The following is a 19,752-nucleotide window of genomic DNA, read 5'->3' as shown; positions in this document are numbered from 1 at the left end:
ATGCCCTGAAGAGCTTGTTCAAAGAGGGGTTCCTCAGAGGCTTATCCTGTAAAGGCACAGCCGCACTGGGGTGCAGGGAGTCATGCAATCAGGAGCTTGCTGGTTTGAAGTCTGGTTGTGCTGACTTTGGGACACTTTTATAAGTATAAGTATATATAGGGGCTATGTGTTCCAGTGGTTAAAGAAAGGGGCTTGTAACCAGGAGGTCCCCGGTTCAAATCCCCCCTCAGCCACTGACTCATTGTGTGACCCTGAGTAAGTCACTTCACCTCCTTGTGCTCTGTCTTTCGGGTGAGACGTAATTGTAAGTGACTCTGCAGCTGATGCATAGTTCACACACCCTAGCCTCTGTAAGTCGCCTTGGATAAAGGCGTCTGCTAAATAAACAAATAATAATAAGGGCAGGCAGGGCCTTTGCCACCTTTATCAGATCCGATAATTAGGTTCAGCGGACGGGACGGGGAACGGTCGTCCTGATTGGTTAGGTGAGGTGACAGTTATGTACTGTACTTCAAATCGGGTGCAAACCAGAAGGAATGTCCATACCAAGTTTCATCACAGCTGGGTGAGTGATTCTCGAGATATGATTGTGTGACGAATGGAAAAGATTTTAATGATCGAAACTTTAATGATTCCGAGTTAAACCCCCCCAAGTGCTGTTCTTTGTGTTTGTTTGTGTGTCAGAGTACTCACCCCAGCTGGTGAACTCCCACTTCATCTCAATATAAAAATCCTGTGCCTGAGAGAGAGACAGAGAGAGGGAGGGAGAGTGTTACTAAGGGGAAGGGAGAGGGGTAGAATGGTGCTGTAGGATGAGCAAAAGATAAAACAAATTGGCCTACTACAGATCCCTGCACACTGCTGTACCGAGGCTGACTATACAGTGCAAGCTGTATGTCAATTTGACTTGGCGAGAGAGAGAGAGGAGACAGGCAGGAGCACTGATGCACAAATAACAGACAGGGGAGATCGAAACAGAGAGAGAGAAAGGCTTGAGTGTCTCTCTCTCTCTGTGAAATTCACATTCACTTTATTGGCATGGCAACAAGTAATACATGCAGTGACTAGGTTAATGAATTAAATTTACAGAACACTAACATAATAAGAAGAACCGAAATGCTAAACCTGGGTCAGTGCCCCTACTCTGTGTTCTGCAACTGCGATACATTTCTGCTATGGTACTTTTCCCTAAAATGATCCCCAGCCTCTGGCTCTTCTCTGACCCCTCCCTCCCCGGAGTGACCCCCTTTACCTGCCGCAGCTTCTCCAGTAGCAGGGGGATCCCCGCCAGCCGCTTGACCGCTCGGTGGTAGTCACGGTAATGCAGGACCAGCCTCACCAACTCAGGGTCCCGCGTACTGACCGCTTCCTGTAGAACTGAGAGAGAGAGACTGTTATCTGAAAAGACTTGTGATTCTCGTTTTTTAAAGGAATAATTGGCAGCTATAGTGTGTGCGTTTAAGAAATCCGCGCAGGGGAAGGAGGGTGAGAGAGGGGGGAGCATTTAAAATGACCAATCACATGAATATTTCAGTACACTCACTGCTCCTGGTTTCCCACCACCCACATACTGCATGACGCGGCCCTGTAAATTAAAAGATTCACTTTGATTCAGACCCAACCCAATTCACAGACTCAACTGTATTCACAGAATACATAAGAATCAATACATCTGTCTGTCTCTCTGTCTGTCTGCCTGACTCTCTCTCTCTCTCTCTCTCTCTCTCTCTCTCTCTCTCTGATTTCCTCTCCGTCTCGCTGATTTCCGGTTTTGCTCGTCTCTTTCTCGGCACAATCCTGTCTGCCTCTCTGTCCATTCCCAGGTTAGATTTTGAAACTAATCACTGCGTTCATATATACTATCAAGCTATTTTTGTTTCTCATTTCGAAGCTTGTATCACCCTTTTTATAGAAGCGGGGGTAAATCATTGTGTAAAGTCCCTCTGTCTATCTGCAAGTCTGTACTCCCTAGTGGTCCGGCAGGGTTATACAGCACGCTGTGTATAATGCAGGGTTATACAGCGCTCTGTGTATAATACAGGGTTATACAGCGCTCTGTGTATAATCCAGCTCCAATCCCAGTGGTGCCACACCTGTCCAGCCATTCCTGTTCTCTTTGCCCACGTCTGCTCCGTGCTTCAGTAACACGTGTGCACAGTCCACGTGTCCTAGCGTGACGGCGAGGTGCAGCGGCGTGCGTCCACGGGGGTCCAGAGTCTCGATATCCACCTGAGAGAGAGAGAGAGAGAGGGACAAATACATGCATTATGAAAACGTGGTTTGATTTAACCAGCCACACTCCCTCAGCTCGAAGCACGAGGGCCACACTGCTCCCCTCTCTTCTGGTCCTTCAGCTCTAACCAGTGGCACACACTGCGTGCCCCTCTCCCTTCCTCCCAGTCCCCACAGCTCTAACCACTAAGCCACGCAGCCAAACTTCCCTCCTGCTTTGTGCTGCCTGTAATTAGGAATCGATGAGCGTCTGGAACGAGGCCCAGTCCCCAAACCGGAGTGGGCAGGGCGCCCGATAAACAGAGCTGAGAAACGGGGTTGGGGGGTTAGGGCACTGGGAATACACAACCACAAACACACAGTTACACACTCAACTAAACGGATTCCTTACAGAAAACAGCAAACAGCGGGTCATCTTGAACACACACAGGAGCCAGCGATTCATCCACAGGTTACTGTGTGATAATATTCCAAGGGCGAGTCCAACCATATCCAGGAATACTGTAAGACTCCCATTGCAAAGCAGCGTGATCCATTCCTGGTTTTACCATGAGTTTAATAAGACACACCTGATCTTATTACTTATACACTGTGGCTAATCAAGCTCGTAGCAAAACCTGGAATGGGAGAAACTGCTGTGCAATAGGAGTCTTATTTCCATCCCTGCCTATCCCTCAAATATGAATGCAACACACATGTGCATGGATGTATTACCAGTTTGAGAAATACCATTGGGATACCGTTACTGGTGCATCACCCTGGCAGAAATCCTAGCAGACCACAGCATCAGCAGCAGTGGCAACCCCACCGATTCTGCAGGGGTGGGGTTTACAATGCTTTCCAATACCTCCCTGGGATGTACCATGCTTTCCATTACCTCCCTGGGGTGTACCATGCTTTCCATTACCTCCCTGGGGTGTACCATGCTTTCCATTACCTCCCTGGGGTGTACCATGCTTTCCATTACCTCCCTGGGGTGTACCATGCTTTCACTATGCTTTATTTACACTTTGCTGTGAGAAACTATTATAATGGGACCTGCTATTGTTGTGACAAGTTCTGCATTAGGTTTGAAGATCATTTGGAAAGAAATGTGCTTTCCTGTCTGGTTAACAAGCAGAGACTCTCTTACTCCCTCCCTCCCTCCCTCCTTCCCACTACTGCTTCTAATCTCAGGGTGACAGTGATGGGGAGCGTTGTGTCCTGTGAATTTACACAGCCTGTCTCTCTCTCTCTGTTTCTGCCCCCTCTTTCCCTCCCTCGCTTCCTTCTTAATCTCCAGGTGACAGCCGACCCTGAAGAGTCATGAATCCCAGTGAATTACTGTTCTCTCCTCTCTCTCCCTCCCTTTCTCTTCATCTCTCCTCTCTCTCCCTCTCCTCTCTCTCCCTCTCCTCTCTCCCCCCTCCCTCTCCTCTCTCTCTCTCTCTCCTCTCTCTTCCCCCTCTCTCCTCTCTCTCTCTCTCCGATCTCTCCCTCTCTCTCTCCTCTCTCCTCTCTCTCTCCTCTCTCTCCTCTCTCCCCCTCTCTCTCTCCTCTCTCTCTCCTCCCTCTCTCTCTCTCTCCTCTCTCCTCTCCTGCTCTCTGGGTAGTCATGAGTCCTATTATTGCTGTTGATGCTGCTGAATTATACATCTCCACTCAGCAGGCAGCATGGAAGCTTAAAGAACACTTACATTTTAGGGGAATAAGAAGCCAAAGCTAAGGTTGTACTGTACAGTATGCAGAGAATGACGCATGGGGTGGTGTGTGATAAATGAGAATCGAATGCCCACCCGAGGGGTGGGATTCTATATGCGGTATTGTCTCTGATCTCTGGTGAGCATCAGTTTCCTGCCGCAGTCTTTGTCAGCGAGTTATTCTGTTGGCTCGTGCTGGGGTCACGCTCTGTCGCTGGTGTTAATGAGCGTGTGTGCTTCCCATAGTAACCACCCTGTTACGATGAATATCAACTGGATGAGCCGATTGAAAAAACTGCCCACCCATTATTATCATATAGTGATGCACTCACAGTATCAGTGCTGCCTCGCAGGTATGGGAATGACTGACGTTTGACCCATAATGCCATCACTCTAGCACTTCTCTTTAGAAAGCGGAATACAAATTGCACATACCTGCAGGCTCCCCGCTACAGTGCTATAAAAGGGAAGCACTGTACTCACTCTAATGCTACACTACCGCACTGTACAACAGTAAACTATTACCGTGCTGTACTGTAGCGTGTGATGAGGTCCTACTCCTCACTATGACCCCAGTTCAGGCTTGTACAGAACTGTGCTTGCGAGTCACTGACAGCAGTGAAATGGATCTCGGGCACAGCGACCTCACGGTCTGGTTTGGACAGGCCGACCTGGGCAGGATAATAAAATGGACTACGACAGACCCGAGCTCGGGTCCAGTCGTGCCGTCCGGAATGAATTGCAGTTACAATGCAATATGGAACTGGGCTTGTAGCTGAACCCGGGCACACCTGCGTGACTGTGGTTGTGATTCTGTCATATCACTGATCCGTTACAGCTCACTTATGCATTTATTTGTCATTCGGTCGTTATTCTTGTATTTTCAGCTATTCATTTTTGAAAAATAAAGTTCTGTAGTATGTTTCTGTATTCCTACCTGTGATTATTGCTGGGTTATTTAGAATAAATGGAGTAAACATTTTATGGATGGAAATAAGGCTCCCGTTGCACAGCAGTTTGATCCAGTCCTGGTTTTACGATGAGTTTAATAAAACACACCTGAGCTTGTTGCCTATCCGCTGTGGCTAATCAAGCTCGTAGTAAAACCTGGAACGGGTGAATCTGCTGTGCAATTGGAGTCTTATTTGCATCCCTGTGGTCTGTAGTGTCATCAGAGCCTGCCTCAATGTGAACAGGGATGACGTGTTATTTTTTTTTTTGTTGTTCAGTTCCTTCGGAAAGTGTGGGGGGTGGGGGGGGGTTGAGCTGTCGATGCAGGCAGGTGATAATAGAACAGCCTGACACCCACTCTTAACAAGAGGTTTATTTTACACATTACATATATATATATATATATATATATATAACTCGTGAGATTGGTCAGGTTCCTGTAGCTCTGTATTTTCTCATGTTTTTCTGGGTGATCAGGTTCCTGTAGCTCTGTATTTTCTCATGTTTTTCTGGGTGATCGTGTGATTTGATCAGGTTCCTGTAGCTCTGTATTTTCTCATGTTTTTCTGGGTGATCAGGTTCCTGTAGCTCTGTATTTTCTCATGTTTTTCTGGGTGATCGTGTGATTTGATCAGGTTCCTGTAGCTCTGTATTTTCTCATGTTTTTCTGGGTGATCAGGTTCCTGTAGCTCTGTATTTTCTCATGTTTTTCTGGGTGATCGTGTGATTTGATCAGGTTCCTGTAGCTCTGTATTTTCTCATGTTTTTCTGGGTGATCAGGTTCCTGTAGCTCTGTATTTTCTCATGTTTTTCTGGGTGATCGTGAGATTTGATCAGGTTCCTGTAGCTCTGTATTTTCTCATGTTTTTCTGGGTGATCGTGTGATTTGATCAGGTTCCTGTAGCTCTGTATTTTCTCATGTTTTTCTGGGTGATCGTGTGATTTGATCAGGTTCCTGTAGCTCTGTATTTTCTCATGTTTTTCTGGGTGATCGTGTGATTTGATCAGGTTCCTGTAGCTCTGTATTTTCTCATGTTTTTCTGGGTGATCGTGTGATTTGATCAGGTTCCTGTAGCTCTGTATTTTCTCATGTTTTTCTGGGTGATCAGGTTCCTGTAGCTCTGTATTTTCTCATGTTTTTCTGGGTGATCGTGAGATTTGATCAGGTTCCTGTAGCTCTGTATTTTCTCATGTTTTTCTGGGTGATCGTGTGATTTGATCAGGTTCCTGTAGCTCTGTATTTTCTCATGTTTTTCTGGGTGATCAGGTTCCTGTAGCTCTGTATTTTCTCATGTTTTTCTGGGTGATCGTGAGATTTGATCAGGTTCCTGTAGCTCTGTATTTTCTCATGTTTTTCTGGGTGATCGTGTGATTTGATCAGGTTCCTGTAGCTCTGTATTTTCTCATGTTTTTCTGGGTGATCAGGTTCCTGTAGCTCTGTATTTTCTCATGTTTTTCTGGGTGATCGTGTGATTTGATCAGGTTCCTGTAGCTCTGTATTTTCTCATGTTTTTCTGGGTGATCAGGTTCCTGTAGCTCTGTATTTTCTCATGTTTTTCTGGGTGATCAGGTTCCTGTAGCTCTGTATTTTCTCATGTTTTTCAGGGTGATCAGGTTCCTGTAGCTCTGTATTTTCTCATGTTTTTCTGGGTGATCAGGTTCCTGTAGCTCTGTATTTTCTCATGTTTTTCTGGGTGATCAGGTTCCTGTAGCTCTGTATTTTCTCATGTTTTTCTGGGTGATCAGGTTCCTGTAGCTCCTGTATTTTCTCATGTTTTTCTGGGTGATCAGGTTCCTGTAGCTCTGTATTTTCTCATGTTTTTCTGGGTGATCAGGTTCCTGTAGCTCTGTATTTTCTCATGTTTTTCTGGGTGATCATGTGATTTGATCAGGTTCCTGTACTCTGTATTTTCTCATGTTTTTCTGGGTGATCGTGTGATTTGATCAGGTTCCTGTAGCTCTGTATTTTCTCATGTTTTTCTGGGTGATTGTGAGATTTGATCAGGTTCCTGTAGCTCTGTATTTTCTCATGTTTTTCTGGGTGATCAGGTTCCTGTAGCTCTGTATTTTCTCATGTTTTTCAGGGTGATCGTGTGATTTGATCAGGTTCCTGTAGCTCTGTATTTTCTCATGTTCTGGTTCTCAGTCCTGAGAAGGAAGGGTTTTGCAGGGTTAATCGCTTGCTGTTTAGGACAGTGCTGTTGAAATGCATTCAGGTCTCCTTGGCTGAGGAGTAACGATTGTATTTATATCTGTGCTGGGTATTTCTGCAGAGTCACTGCTGAGGAAGTCATGATTCACACAAGTTATTTCAGCCTGTCACTGCCATTTGGTCCGAGTTGATTTTACTGCCAATAAATCGCAAGGCTGGGAAAAGCGAGGGGCACTCAGAGCAGGAGACTGAAACCATCTGTCTGTCTGTCTGAATATAGTTATAGGTGTGGGACTGACAGCATTGAAGACTGAAGTTTTGTCTGTCTGTCTGTCTGTCGTCCACCCCCTCACAAAACCAGTGCACTAAAAACAAGGTTCTATATAAAAAAACGAAAATACAACGTCTCCAAATTAATATCAGCTGCTCAATTACTTTCCACCTGGTTTGGTTATGGGCTGTTAATTAGCACATGGCGTTGTGTTTAATTAGTGGAATACCGTTTTTAATCAATTTGCCATTTTTTTTTTTTATGTAGTCTTCTAGAAGGAGAAGAAGCAGCTGGAAACACGTTGCGTTTGATGCACTTTTTAATTAAATGTTTTAACAACTGGATACCGTACGACCCCCGAAAACACAGTTAATATGACAAATCTATTAATAAGCAAGTTATCCATCCCAGTGCAGGGACCTGTCTGGTAAATACTATCCATTTACTACCATAGCAGCACAGCTTGGTGTGACGTTGAGGGAAGGCGGAGGACGCTGTTCATGACTGCCGTACTCAAGTTCATCCCATAGATGCTCACTTGGATTGAGATGCAGGGACGGTGCCGACGAGGGGAGATGACTGATGTTGTGAAAAGTGAGGTCGTTTGGGACTTTACTAGGAATGAAAGGAGCCAGCCTGGTCTGCACTATCTATCTGTCTATATACAGTATATATATACACACACACATGCACACCATCATTTACTATAGTTTGCCTTGGTTTGCCATGGTTATTAATGTGCTTTATCATACCTCGCTATTCTTTACTATGCTTTGTTTCACCGTTGCTGTGCGTTTACTATGGGAACCTTTCATTAGGACATTCTTTCCCCTGCTAATTCTATTCGTTCCCCAGTGCTTCACCACTGTTGATCTGTAGATAACGTTTTAATAAGCCCCTTCCCTGTGCGCAGAACAATGGGTCATGTTTTCCACTGATCTGTATGATTAAGCATTAGTAAGGTGAGAAACAATGCTACAGCCACACCTCCTGTGATTGTTCTCTTTACTCCGAAATAACGTTTGCTTTGCACATTGAACTCTAGACTGGGATATTTAACTTCAATCAAGGAGCACTTTCAGCACATCTTGATAAGAGGTAGTGGAAAATCTAGGCCAGTGTCATTACTCCAACACAATTATGCAGCAAACTGAACGCATAAACTCCCTGTGTGTTTCTGTGTGGGTTACAGTTGACATTCTGCAGACAGTGCTGTGAGCATCGGCGGGGGGGGGGGGGTGCTCCCCGCTCCCCGCTCCTCTACCCACGCCCCCTGGGTGGCACAGTGCCCTGCGACAGAGCACAAATTAACAAGTGCTAATTAGCGAAAGCACAGAGCTGTTTCAAAGAGACAGTGGAGGAGAGAAAGAGAGAGAGAGAGAGAGAGAGACAGACAGACAGACAGACACAGTGGGGGGGTATGGTGAGAGGGACAGCGAGAGAGATCGTGAATGGGGGTTTGAGGCCCTAAATCCTAAACTCTTAGTACAGCCTCAGGCTTACATAGCTGCCCGGGGCTTGTGGAGGGCAGGGTAGCGCAGTGCACTGTAGCCGGCAATTCAAACCGCTGTGAGCTGCAGAGTTTGGGAGGCAGGTTGATCTGCTCTGCCCAGTCTAATTGAGAGTGACAGTGAGGTACATGGATAAGCCATTACTGCATCATCTCCTGGAACCACAGCACTCACTGAGGGCGCCTGACTGCACCGGAGCCAACCGAGAGAAAGACAACACACCCCATGTGACACCCACAAAGTGCTATTAATACACAGCTCCCCCAACTCCAGGGAGGGGATGATTCAACCACCCGACCAAGACAGCTCGAGAGACGGAAATTACAGAGTTCAGGCTGCTGTTGTCAACACTGTTGATATTTTTAACTGGCTGCCGGTCTGCTGTTGCTAGGGCCTGGTTAGAATGGGATGAGTATCGCAGGTGTACTCTCGTTCAGGAATAATTCCAAATAATACTATGCAACATCCTTACCTCCTGCTGCTGCTGTGCTCTCCCTGTCCCTCAGCTCTAACCACTAGGCCACACTGCTTCCATCTCTCCCGGTCCCTCAGCTCTAATCACTAGGCCACACTGCTCCCCCACTCCCAGTCCTTCAGCTGTAACTAGGCTATACTGTGCTCCCATCCCATAATATTTCGTTGGCAGTCAACTCGTAGTTTTTTTTTCTACAGTATATCAGTTTAGCAGAGGTACAGGCTTCTTTCACTGAAGAGCAAAAGTGTAATGAAAGTGGCAGTCAGACATCCCATATTCAAATGTAATCGCTTAGTGCATGTAGGAGGGAGGCCATCTCTACAGAGAACCATTGGGGTGCAATGTGCAGTAATCTGATACTCCAGTTCAGTGTGACAGAGCAGAGCGATTGAGGGTGGAGGAGGAGAGAGCAAACCTTACAAACAAAATCAACTACACTACTGCATAGTCATTTCTCCCTCTCTCTTACAGCATAAGACATGGTGTAAGTCTGTCCTTTTAAATAAGTTCAGCGCTGCAGATAAGGTTTGGGGTCTGGGAGTAACTTACCCTCTCATTTTAACAACATTGCAACATCACCTTGAAGTCATGAGTAATCTCGATGAAATACTGTACAATCTTTAATGGTAATGGGGTAGGCATTAAAAAAGAGCCCTCCATTTGAACTGCAATGTTACTCAGCGCATTTTTTTTCGAGGTACAGTATCACTCTGCAAATTTAATGATGTTACTTATATTTTAATATTACATTCTTAATCTCAGGCCAGGGAGCCCTGTGGGGAGAGAGCTCTCTGCTGCTGTGCTGAGGAAGCACCCCTCCTGCCTCCCTCCCTGCCCCTCTCTCCCTCCCTCCCTCCCTGCCCCTGCCTCTCTCTCTGATCCTAAACGGGCCTGTGCATTATTGATTGCGCCGCAGTCTGTGGTTTCCGCTCCTCCACACTCTCAGTGCTGACTTGATTCAGGCTGTCATCTCTTTAGGCATTACTCTCTCATGGGGTGGGTTTAACCCTAAACTCTGGTGAACAGGCTGCCTCCATGGCACAATGGGGAAGCGTCTCAATGCCAGTGCTCTTTCTGGGCGTGATCCCTGGATTCCAAACAAACGTCTCTATCGGATCTCTTCAAATAAATCAGTTGTTTATTCGCTGGTACTGCAAGGCAGTCCCCGAACCAACCACAAGCTCATCTTCAAATAGCTTTAATGCAGGGGCGGCCGAGGCTGGCCCTTCCACTCCTGGTCTTTGTTCCAACCCGGTTCTAAATTGTTTAACTGAACCAATTAACCCTCCATCCAGACCCTGAAGTAGCTCATTACTGTCCATCGTTCTACCTGTTAAACCTGGAGTGAAACGGCCCTCCAGACCCCTGGTCTAACGGCATCTTAATGGATTTCAATCAGTTTTATTGTGTTTGCAACATGCTGCCTCGATACAGAGCTTTATCCATTTCCCTTCTCTCTGTCTCTAGCCCTCTTCCAGCGAACTTCACACCTGCTGTCGAATGCTGAGTGCCCAGACTTTGATTTGCTGGAACATCATTAATGACATTTCAACTCCATCTGTTCTACAGTGCAGTATTAGAGCAATAGAGCCGGCCGTGCTTTCTGGAATGAGGAACTCAAAGACCACAATCTTTCCACAACGTCCCTGAATACAACTACTGTGCTATCATGAAATGGAAATAAAAAAGAATAATAATAATAATACAAATGCAATCTGAAGCTTTTTGTAGGAAAGGGTGCAAAGGGGAGGATGGGAGGCGGTCTAGAGCTTAGATCAGAGTCTGGGATTCAGCAGAACTGTAAATACACAGCCAGTTATTTTCTCTGCAAGCCTTTTTTGAGAACAGACTTCCGCCAGCCAGAGTCTGACTCACAACAAGGCAGCAGAGAAACATCACAGGGCAAGAAAACCCATTCATTCCAGATTGCCTTCGAAATGGTAAAAACAATGCAAAAAAAAAAAAATTATTTTGAAACAAAATGCCGATTCCAAAATCCTCTCCCCCCTCCCCAGAGCTGCGGTGAGACATTGCACCGCGCCTCCAGCCAGGAGTACCCCCGGCACGGCCCCAGCGATAAGTAAATTAACTTTACAGCAATCCCATTTCACTGTCTCGAGGATCTAAATTGCCTTTATAATTGAGTTTCCGTGCAATTGTACACCCAAATAGCCCTCCTCGTGCTAATGTGGATGCCAACGACCTGTATAAGACGCTGTTAATCTTGTCAAGGATTTCAAACCACCGGTAATACAGTGTCGTTACCGGCGCGAAAGAAACGGTTCTCAAATATCCAGTGCCCTGGCGTCACACGCTCAGGAACACAGCCAACACAAAACGCTTGAATGTATAGCAAACGCATCTGATCTTGCGATCTTGCGTGGGTGCAAAGTGTAGAGAATGGGACAGCAGCCCCAGCTTCGCATTTAACCCCTTCGACACTGTCCTGGGGCAGCCATCTACATCACCTTCCTACAAAAGCAGTGGCACGGAAGACCCCACTTCGAGAGCAGCGTTTTACTGTTATTGCTGTTGCTTGATTGCTGTAGAGAGTGACCTCCTGCCCTGCTCGCCATACAACGCAAAGAACTTTTATTTTAAGCCATGATTACGATCTTAACCGCAGTGCAATAAACAAGACCAATGTGCAGTCTCTAATGCCACAGCCGCACGGGATAACATTCAGTTTCGAAGGGAGGTGCAGCGTCACCAGTCTGTAAAACAGAGTACAGCGTTTTCTCAAGGCATAAATGAGTCCAGATGAAAACAAAGCTGTACTTTTCTAGACTATTGTCTGTTGTTACCTACATGTGCAGTGGAGCTTTGCGTTCTGCCTTTTTGAAAATATATTGTGAAACTCAAAGCAATCCTCTAATTAATCTGGATCCTGTTTGTTCACTGATACCTGGAAATGAAACTGGAGTCAGAACCGCACCGGAGGAAGTTTAGCTGCAAATGAAAAGCAGGGAATTACGTTGTTGAGGAAACAAACAAACAAACAAGCACGGTATCGTGTAACCAAGACCTAACCATCCATCCACACAGAGGCAACGCTATACCCACCGTCGATAATATTGATCCTTCCTAAACGACTGATAATCCATCATTTCAGCTGATTAAAGCAGACTCATAGAAGACAGCTCCCACGATCTTCCTCAGCACAGAGCTGCGCGTGTGCTTCCACAGATACAGCCGCAGCGCAGAGCTGCGCGTGTGCTTCCACAGATACAGCCGCAGCGCAGAGCTGCGCGTGTGCTTCCACAGATACAGCCGCAGCGCAGAGCTGCGCGTGTGCTTCCACAGATACAGCCGCAGCGCAGAGCTGCGCGTGTGCTTCCACAGATACAGCCGCAGCGCAGAGCTGCGCGTGTGCTTCCACAGATACAGCCGCAGCGCAGAGCTGCGCGTGTGCTTCCACAGACACAGCGCAGAGCTGTGCGTGTGCGTCCACAGACACAGCGCAGAGCTGCGCGTGTGCTTCCACAGACACAGCCGCAGCGCAGAGCTGCGCGTGTGTTTCCACAGATACAGCCGCAGCGCAGAGCTGCGCGTGTGCTTCCACAGACACAGCGCAGAGCTGCGCTTGTGCTTCCACAGACACAGCTGCAGCGCAGAGCTGCGCGTGTGCTTCCACAGATACAGCAGCAGCGCACTCACCGATTTGCTGTATTTGTTTATTTGCAAACAAAGTGTAGCCTCTCACCTGGGACTTTATCCAGGGTCCCTCTGAGGCTCTGTTATCCCAACAATGTGGCTTGGAGACGGGGTGCCTCCCTCTACCCACCCCTGTCCCACCTCGCCACGCCTCTTCGAACCTCCTGATGCTGTTTGTTTTGTGTTTCTGAGCGGCAAGCGGACTTAAGCAGAAACAAAACAGCGGCCAGCAGTAGATGACATTCGACAAGCAAACAGATAGACAAACCTGGCTGTGACCCTCGCTCCAGGAGCCCTCAGCTTGAGAACACAGAGGAAGGCGTCAGCCGAAACATTTGTCGTCTTAAAGTTTTAGTGCAGGTTTATAGGTGGTCAGGCTCTGTTCTGGGAAGTATTAGGAAATGTGTCAAGTGGAATCAATCTGCCATTTGCTTTCACTGGGATTCCAAATGCGTTTATCTCGTCACAACAGTACCCTGTACAGACACAGACAGAGGCGAAGGCATTTCATGAAATAAACGATGCTGTGTATTAGACCCGGAGCAGTTAGCTGGGAGTCAGTAAACAATGCTTCCAAGAGTTTAGTTGGTGTAGTGAAGTGTACTGCACACTTTTCTAAGGAGAGGGGAGACTGTGTTTAAGAGGCAGGTATCTGCAGTGGTGCTGCAGGTGTGAGATTAGATCACACATTGCTATTCCATGTTATTCACAGTAGCTGAAGTCTGATTGCACAGAGTCTCACTTCAAAAACGCAGAGTCCTGTAGCATTTTAAAAATAGTGTTTAGATAAATAACCGGCTGGCTGTTTGTTCACAGCCCGGTGGCAGGTGTGACTTGAAAGCTAATCCGGCCGAGGGCTCGGACCGATCCACATCCACCCTGCAGGGATGCCCGGAGAACGATCACACTGCGACACCACGATTGCTTTATTAGTTTGTTTGTGGAATATATATCCAGCGCATCGTGTTAACATGCTATGGAATCTAGAATTGGTAGTCTAGAATTGGCAGGGGTGGAAAATTAATTTGGGAGAATTGCACCAGGATGCTATATAATAGCATCTAACACCTGACAAATGTGGCAAACTTCTATTCAGAAAATATACCGAGGTTTTACATTCTACTTAAAAATGCATGGAAACGAGTGACTTCTTCAGTGACGTCCACACGTGGTATGAGGGGGCTGTGAGAAAAACAGCGAGTGGAGCGCTCTGCTTTTGAGCCACTGCGAGTCTGCACGAGGAGAGCCATGATCAGTCAGCTGAAAGAACTGTGATCCCCGAGTGTCTGTCAGCCAGCATCTGAGAGCTAGGCTGAGGCAGCGAAAGCTACCGCCCGATCACTCGTTCAGATGAGCAGCTCTCACTGCACAGCCAAGCAGCTAACAAACAAGTACATCATAGCAATACGCGTCTAACAGAAACGAGCTTACAGGACATCCATCTGGAGCTCTCCAGGAGCAGGATTCTAGAAAAATGAATCCTTCATACAAATACGCTTCTAGTACATTGCCTGGTATTGCAGTTCACACTATGAAATGAAAACCGCCTTCATTTCTCACCAATCAGTCACTCTATCCTGGCGCTTCTTATGGGATTATGAGGTCCCTGCACTGTTTTTGCTATTCCTTGTTTTTTTGTTTCATTGCTAACTGGAATTCCATTCCCTGCAACACTCCCATGCACGGTGTCCCGTTCAATACAAAAAGCGTTCTAGTGGTGTCCCTGACTGCTTGATGCACCTGCGTGGCCAAAAACCCCCAAAATAAACAGCTGTTTATCTGCACAACGTTGCCCAATCAATCCGTGGAAGGAAGCGTTTGTAAAGCGCACCCCTGTCTAAGTGCTTCTCTTAACTTTGTTTCTTGTTCCGTGTGACCGAATCCCTGGGGTTAGCCGTGCTGGTTATGGCCGCACTGCCAGCCTCCTTCACCTGTTACCAGCAGCTCCCTGCAAAACAGCCTCTGCTTCCCAGAACTGCAACCTCCCCACAGGGCCTACCTTCGCTTCTCACAACGCCCAAAAAACAAACAGGTGGATTTGTTACACACTAGCAGCTGAGAAAGAACAAAGACAGCTTAATCCAGAGAGAGTACACAGCTATTCAAGCAAGTACAGATCCTATTAACCACTTACTGGCCGGTCTGAAGGTCAGCTTCTTAAATCATTTACACAACGGACCGCAGACCTCTTCTGTATTTGAAACCAGGGCCACACACTACCTCCCAGTCCCACAGCTCTTACCACTGTGCCACACCACTTCCCTCTCCCAGTCCCCCAGCTCTAACCGCTATGCCACACTGCCTCCCTCCCTCCCAGTCCCTCAGCTCTAACCGCTATGCCACACTGCCTCCCTCCCTCCCAGTCCCTCAGCTCTAACCACTATGCCTCCCTCCCTCCCTCCCAGTCCCTCAGTCCAAACCTCTCGGCCGCACAGCCTCCCTCTCTCCCTGCCAGTGCCTGAGCGCCGCCATCACTGATCAAATATAAGGCTGCTATTCACTCCCCTGTCTATCATCAATCACTGTGGTCTCAGTTAACATGGTGGGAACAGTTTCTCAGTAACAAAGAGCATTCGTATTATTTTTAAACACCCTTTAAAACCCACAGCTTCCTGCAGCGTCGTGCAGTGAGAGCGGGGTCCAATCTCATGCAAATATAAACGTCACTTTCTTTAATGTCTACCTTCTCACCGCAGGGTTTACTGGAAAACAAACAACAACTCAGTCTCAAAGGCAGCCCTGTGCTGCACCAATCTGCGTGTGGCACAGAAAACAAAACTGAAAAGGGGGCCGTGAGTGGCTCACCTGGTATAAGCATGGTCATGTGGTGGGCAGGGTGAGTCATACAGTCAGGGGAGCGCAGGGTCGGGTTCTGGCTGGCATTGGGTTAAGTTTCTTCTCATTGCGCTACACTATACCAGCCTGGAACCCAGTGAGCTCAGGGGGACACCTGCTGGGCTGGACTTTGTCCTCCAGAGCCCGGTAGCTCGCTCTCGAGTTCCTGGGTGTAGAAGAGGAAGCTGGCTCGGTCGTGGGATCGGAGGACCCCCCACTGAGCCTTGAGTTCTCCTGAGCGGTGTGCGGAGTTGCTGCGGCGAGGGGAACAAATAATGGGGCAATCTAAATTGGGATATGGGATATTTTGAAACCTGTCTATAATTGCTGGTTCGTGTAATGCCCTCTGTTATATATGGGTGTTATATTGCTTCATTAAAATGTAAAAAGGAAACAAACATGTTTTTTTCCTTCCTTAAATAAAAAAAATAAATTAGGACGTTCATTTTACCCCTGAATGTACTGTATTTGCATACAAAGAGATTAGAGCTGCATGCAGCCCCTGAGCTGAACATGGAACTTATTGTCCAGAAAAAAGAGGAAGCACATACAGAAGTGTTTACCTCTGTAAATTTGCATTGTGGTTGTGCAGTTCTCTGTGTGTTAAAGGAGCGAAAAACCAAGGCTTCAGAATCCACAGCGTGAACCTTATCACTGACCCACTGCAAAACCACGCAGGCCGAGGGAGAATGTTTTCATGTTAATGAGAGTCAAGAACATGCTTTTAAAAAGCCATGGTTAGCACTTCTGTCTCCAAGGCTGTAATGATTCACTGCATATCGATGAACCTATGCGTCACACAAGTAGCCCACCAGAACCATCAGGTGTAGCGTGATGCATATCAGATCACAACCTCCATATCGTGATACGTATCTTATCGTGACATGACTGTAACCTTACACTGCTATCTGTAACATGCATTTGTAGCATCCTCCGGACCCACCTCTGGGAACTCCTGATTGCCCTTGACACACAGTAGTAGCAATGGAGGGAAGCATGTGTCCCTGCAGGAGAATGTAAACAAACAGTACTGTCAACAAGACCTGTATCCTGGCATTATAGCAAGCAGACCCCCAGGCGTTCTGTTGTAGTGTACAATTAGACATGAGTGTGGGACACATACACAGGTCAATAATCATGGGAATGGAGAAAAGATGAAGCGAGAAAATGGACTCTTCCAAGGGAATTCTCTCTCCAGACAGTTCAGATCTTGCTGTACCGGGGAATGGAAAAGTATTACTGGAAAACAAACAGGATCCCGCTTCCCAGAAGTTTGAGCCATTCCAGACTTTAAAAGGAATGTTATGATTCCTAAGATCTGTTCCGTTACCCGCCCCCTCCACTCACTCACACACACACACACACAATTCCTGTGTGACAAAACGCACTGACAGAATTGAACATCACCCGTCAGGGCTGCATTATTCCAACATCTTAGAGACAGCGAAGAGCAACGCTTTATCTCACAGGGCGGTGTAAATCAGCTGTGCTGTTTTATTTGCTAATAATCAACGCTGTCAAGGCTGAAATATCACTGGCAGGAAGGCCAGTCCTGGATAACACAGACAGCACTGCAAAGCCAGCTTCAAATTTCCGATCTAAAAAAAAAAAATGATTTGGTATATGAAGATCTCATCTGTTCCCCCACATAAAAAAACTCCTTTTAATGAAATCTATGTAACTTTGCAGCAAAGCAATGGATTAGAATCTCTGACACCGTATCACTGATTGATTAGAGCCTATCGTTTTTGCAATAAGCAACTCTCTTAGAAATCTGCTATTGCATGTTGTTTTACTCCCTTTTGAAAAGCAATATTCAGTAAATGATTGACACAAAACACTTAGAGTACCGCTGCGCTTCTTATAAATAATTAAACGTAAAAAATAAATGTGTTGCAGACGACCAGGCCTCGTGTTTGAAGAAGGAGGAGGAGGAGGAGGAGGAGGAACACAAGTTTGTTGCAAACAATATAATCATTTTGGGAGAACCAAATAAAACAGTCACCTGCTACCCACCAGCATGTGCTGGGACAGGTGAATGGAATGGTTAGCTCAGAACCCTTCTGCACTGTGTGTGTGTGTGTGTGCAGCATATCTTAGGATAAATCCATCAAACCCAGCTTCAAATGCATGCAAAAGACTGAGCAATCCCATAGTCTCAATTTGCTAGCAGTGCAGAATGACTGGGTGGGACATCTGCTCCTTGTTTAACCCCAAAATTGGGGGTCATATTTGGGGTACCACTACAGGTCAACGGAGTTGGATTCCTCCTTGAAATATCTGGGGTAAAACTATAGTATATAACAGCCCCACACCTTATCCTCATTTACTGGTTCTAATACAGTTGAATGTGCCTCTGCAGTTTCCTGTCTGAATATCCATCACTGAAAAGTACAGCTATGCTTATTATAAGTAATGCTATATATTTATTATTATTATTATTATTATTATTATTATTATTATTATTATTATTATTATTATTATTATTTTAATTCCTGTATCTTTTAAATGCACAATACGTTTAAATGCAACACTAATCATATTCATCGTTATGTTAATCACACAGCAATCCATACATCCTTACACTACAGATGTGCTCGTCCTTACTGTCCTATATTGTATTATTAGAATTATTATTTTTCATAAAACAGTATATGATCAAGAATAGCCCAAAATAGAGTATACGGTATTATTGCGGGGATGCTAAAAGACTATATTCTAGTTTGTTTATCTAAACGAGTAAGGTGATTAAAAAACGCCGCACACATTTACTAAATATTACTAAACAGTACATGATAGCACGTTTAGCTTACTATAATATACTGTAATCGCTATTGCAACCTCCTAACCCCCCATCGACTCCCCCGCCTATATGAAAAAATATATATAATACCAATATATTATTAACAAGAACTACTGTAGCACCGAGATATCGATATCCATATGGGACTGACACACTTATAACAAAACAAGATAGCAAATATCTATCAAATATGTCTTGGTTCATGTGACAATTGTTATACAAAAAAACAGCTGCTAAATAGAATATCGTATACAGACTATTTTATGAATTTCTCAAATAAAGGACAGCGAGTATAATGTCACGGGTACAAATACAATGCAACAAAGTGATGGCATAGCATTGTAAAACAGATCGCATTCCCCACACCTAAACCTCAGTAATAATTCGCACAGGTATGAATGGCAGTCTGCTGCGGGTGCAGCTCTGCACACAAACAGGCTAATGCTGAAAGACTGTAAGATTGTAGGCAGTGATACGTGGCGTGGTGTGGTGGAGTATTCAGCATATGGATAGCAATAATGATAAGGATATTGACATATTTATGTATTTACTTGAATTGCTCTCGCATTGACGATTTCCTCGGATGTTTCCTTCCCGTTATAGCGGAGCGTGTTTTTGCAGCGCCGCTACCGAGCCCCGGCGAGTCAAAGCGAGCTGGTTTAATGCACGGTGTCACCTACCTGCTCTGCAGCGGCCAGGAGCTTCTCAAGCTGTCGGTGTCTGTTACTCCACACCAGGGAGTGCAGCGGGTGCATGCTTTCAAGAGTTTTCTTAGCAGAAATCATCTTCTGTGCATGGTTTGGGCTTTTCTTCTGTTAAAATGTACGCCCAGCACCTCGCATGCACACGAGTAAAAATAAAGACATCAACTGTTAAACCAACTGTAAATAAATGCACGTGAATATGAATAGGAGATGGAGTTAAAACCGTCTGTCTGACGTGCCTGCCTTTCTGTCTTCTTCTCAGACTCCCTCCCTCTCTTTCTCTTTCACTACTCTCTCTCTCTCCCCTCCGCTCCCTCCCTAGATCTCGCCTCTCTCTCTCTCTCTCTCTCTCTCTCTCTCTCTCTCTCTCTCTCTCTCTCTCTCTCTCTCTCTCTCTCTCTCTCTCTCTCTCTCTCTCTCTCTCTCTCTCTCTCAGTCTCAGCAGAGGCGAGTCCCAGCTAAGCACACACATCGCATCAATGATA

At 46.1% G+C, this 19,752-nt stretch overlaps 1 protein-coding gene across 1 annotated transcript in view; it reads right to left on the bottom strand.

The window, feature by feature from the left end:
• Positions 1–19,620, bottom strand: part of LOC117430651 (ankyrin repeat domain-containing protein 13B-like) — a 28,419-nt gene extending 8,799 nt beyond the window's left edge. The window contains exons 1-4 of the mRNA XM_034907296.2: positions 19,244–19,620; positions 2,094–2,229; positions 1,253–1,377; positions 694–739 (exon numbers count right to left, since the gene is read on the bottom strand). Coding sequence (XP_034763187.2) covers positions 694–739; positions 1,253–1,377; positions 2,094–2,229; positions 19,244–19,348 — 412 coding nt within the window. The 5' untranslated portion in view covers positions 19,349–19,620. The remainder of the gene's footprint in view (positions 1–693; positions 740–1,252; positions 1,378–2,093; positions 2,230–19,243) is intronic.
• Positions 19,621–19,752: the final 132 nt, after the last annotated feature.

Source organism: Acipenser ruthenus, chromosome 24 (assembly GCF_902713425.1).
Source record: "Acipenser ruthenus chromosome 24, fAciRut3.2 maternal haplotype, whole genome shotgun sequence".
NCBI lineage: Eukaryota > Metazoa > Chordata > Actinopteri > Acipenseriformes > Acipenseridae > Acipenser > Acipenser ruthenus.
Note: the sequence above shows the minus strand (reverse complement) of the source record. Positions and strands in the feature narration are given on the sequence as shown.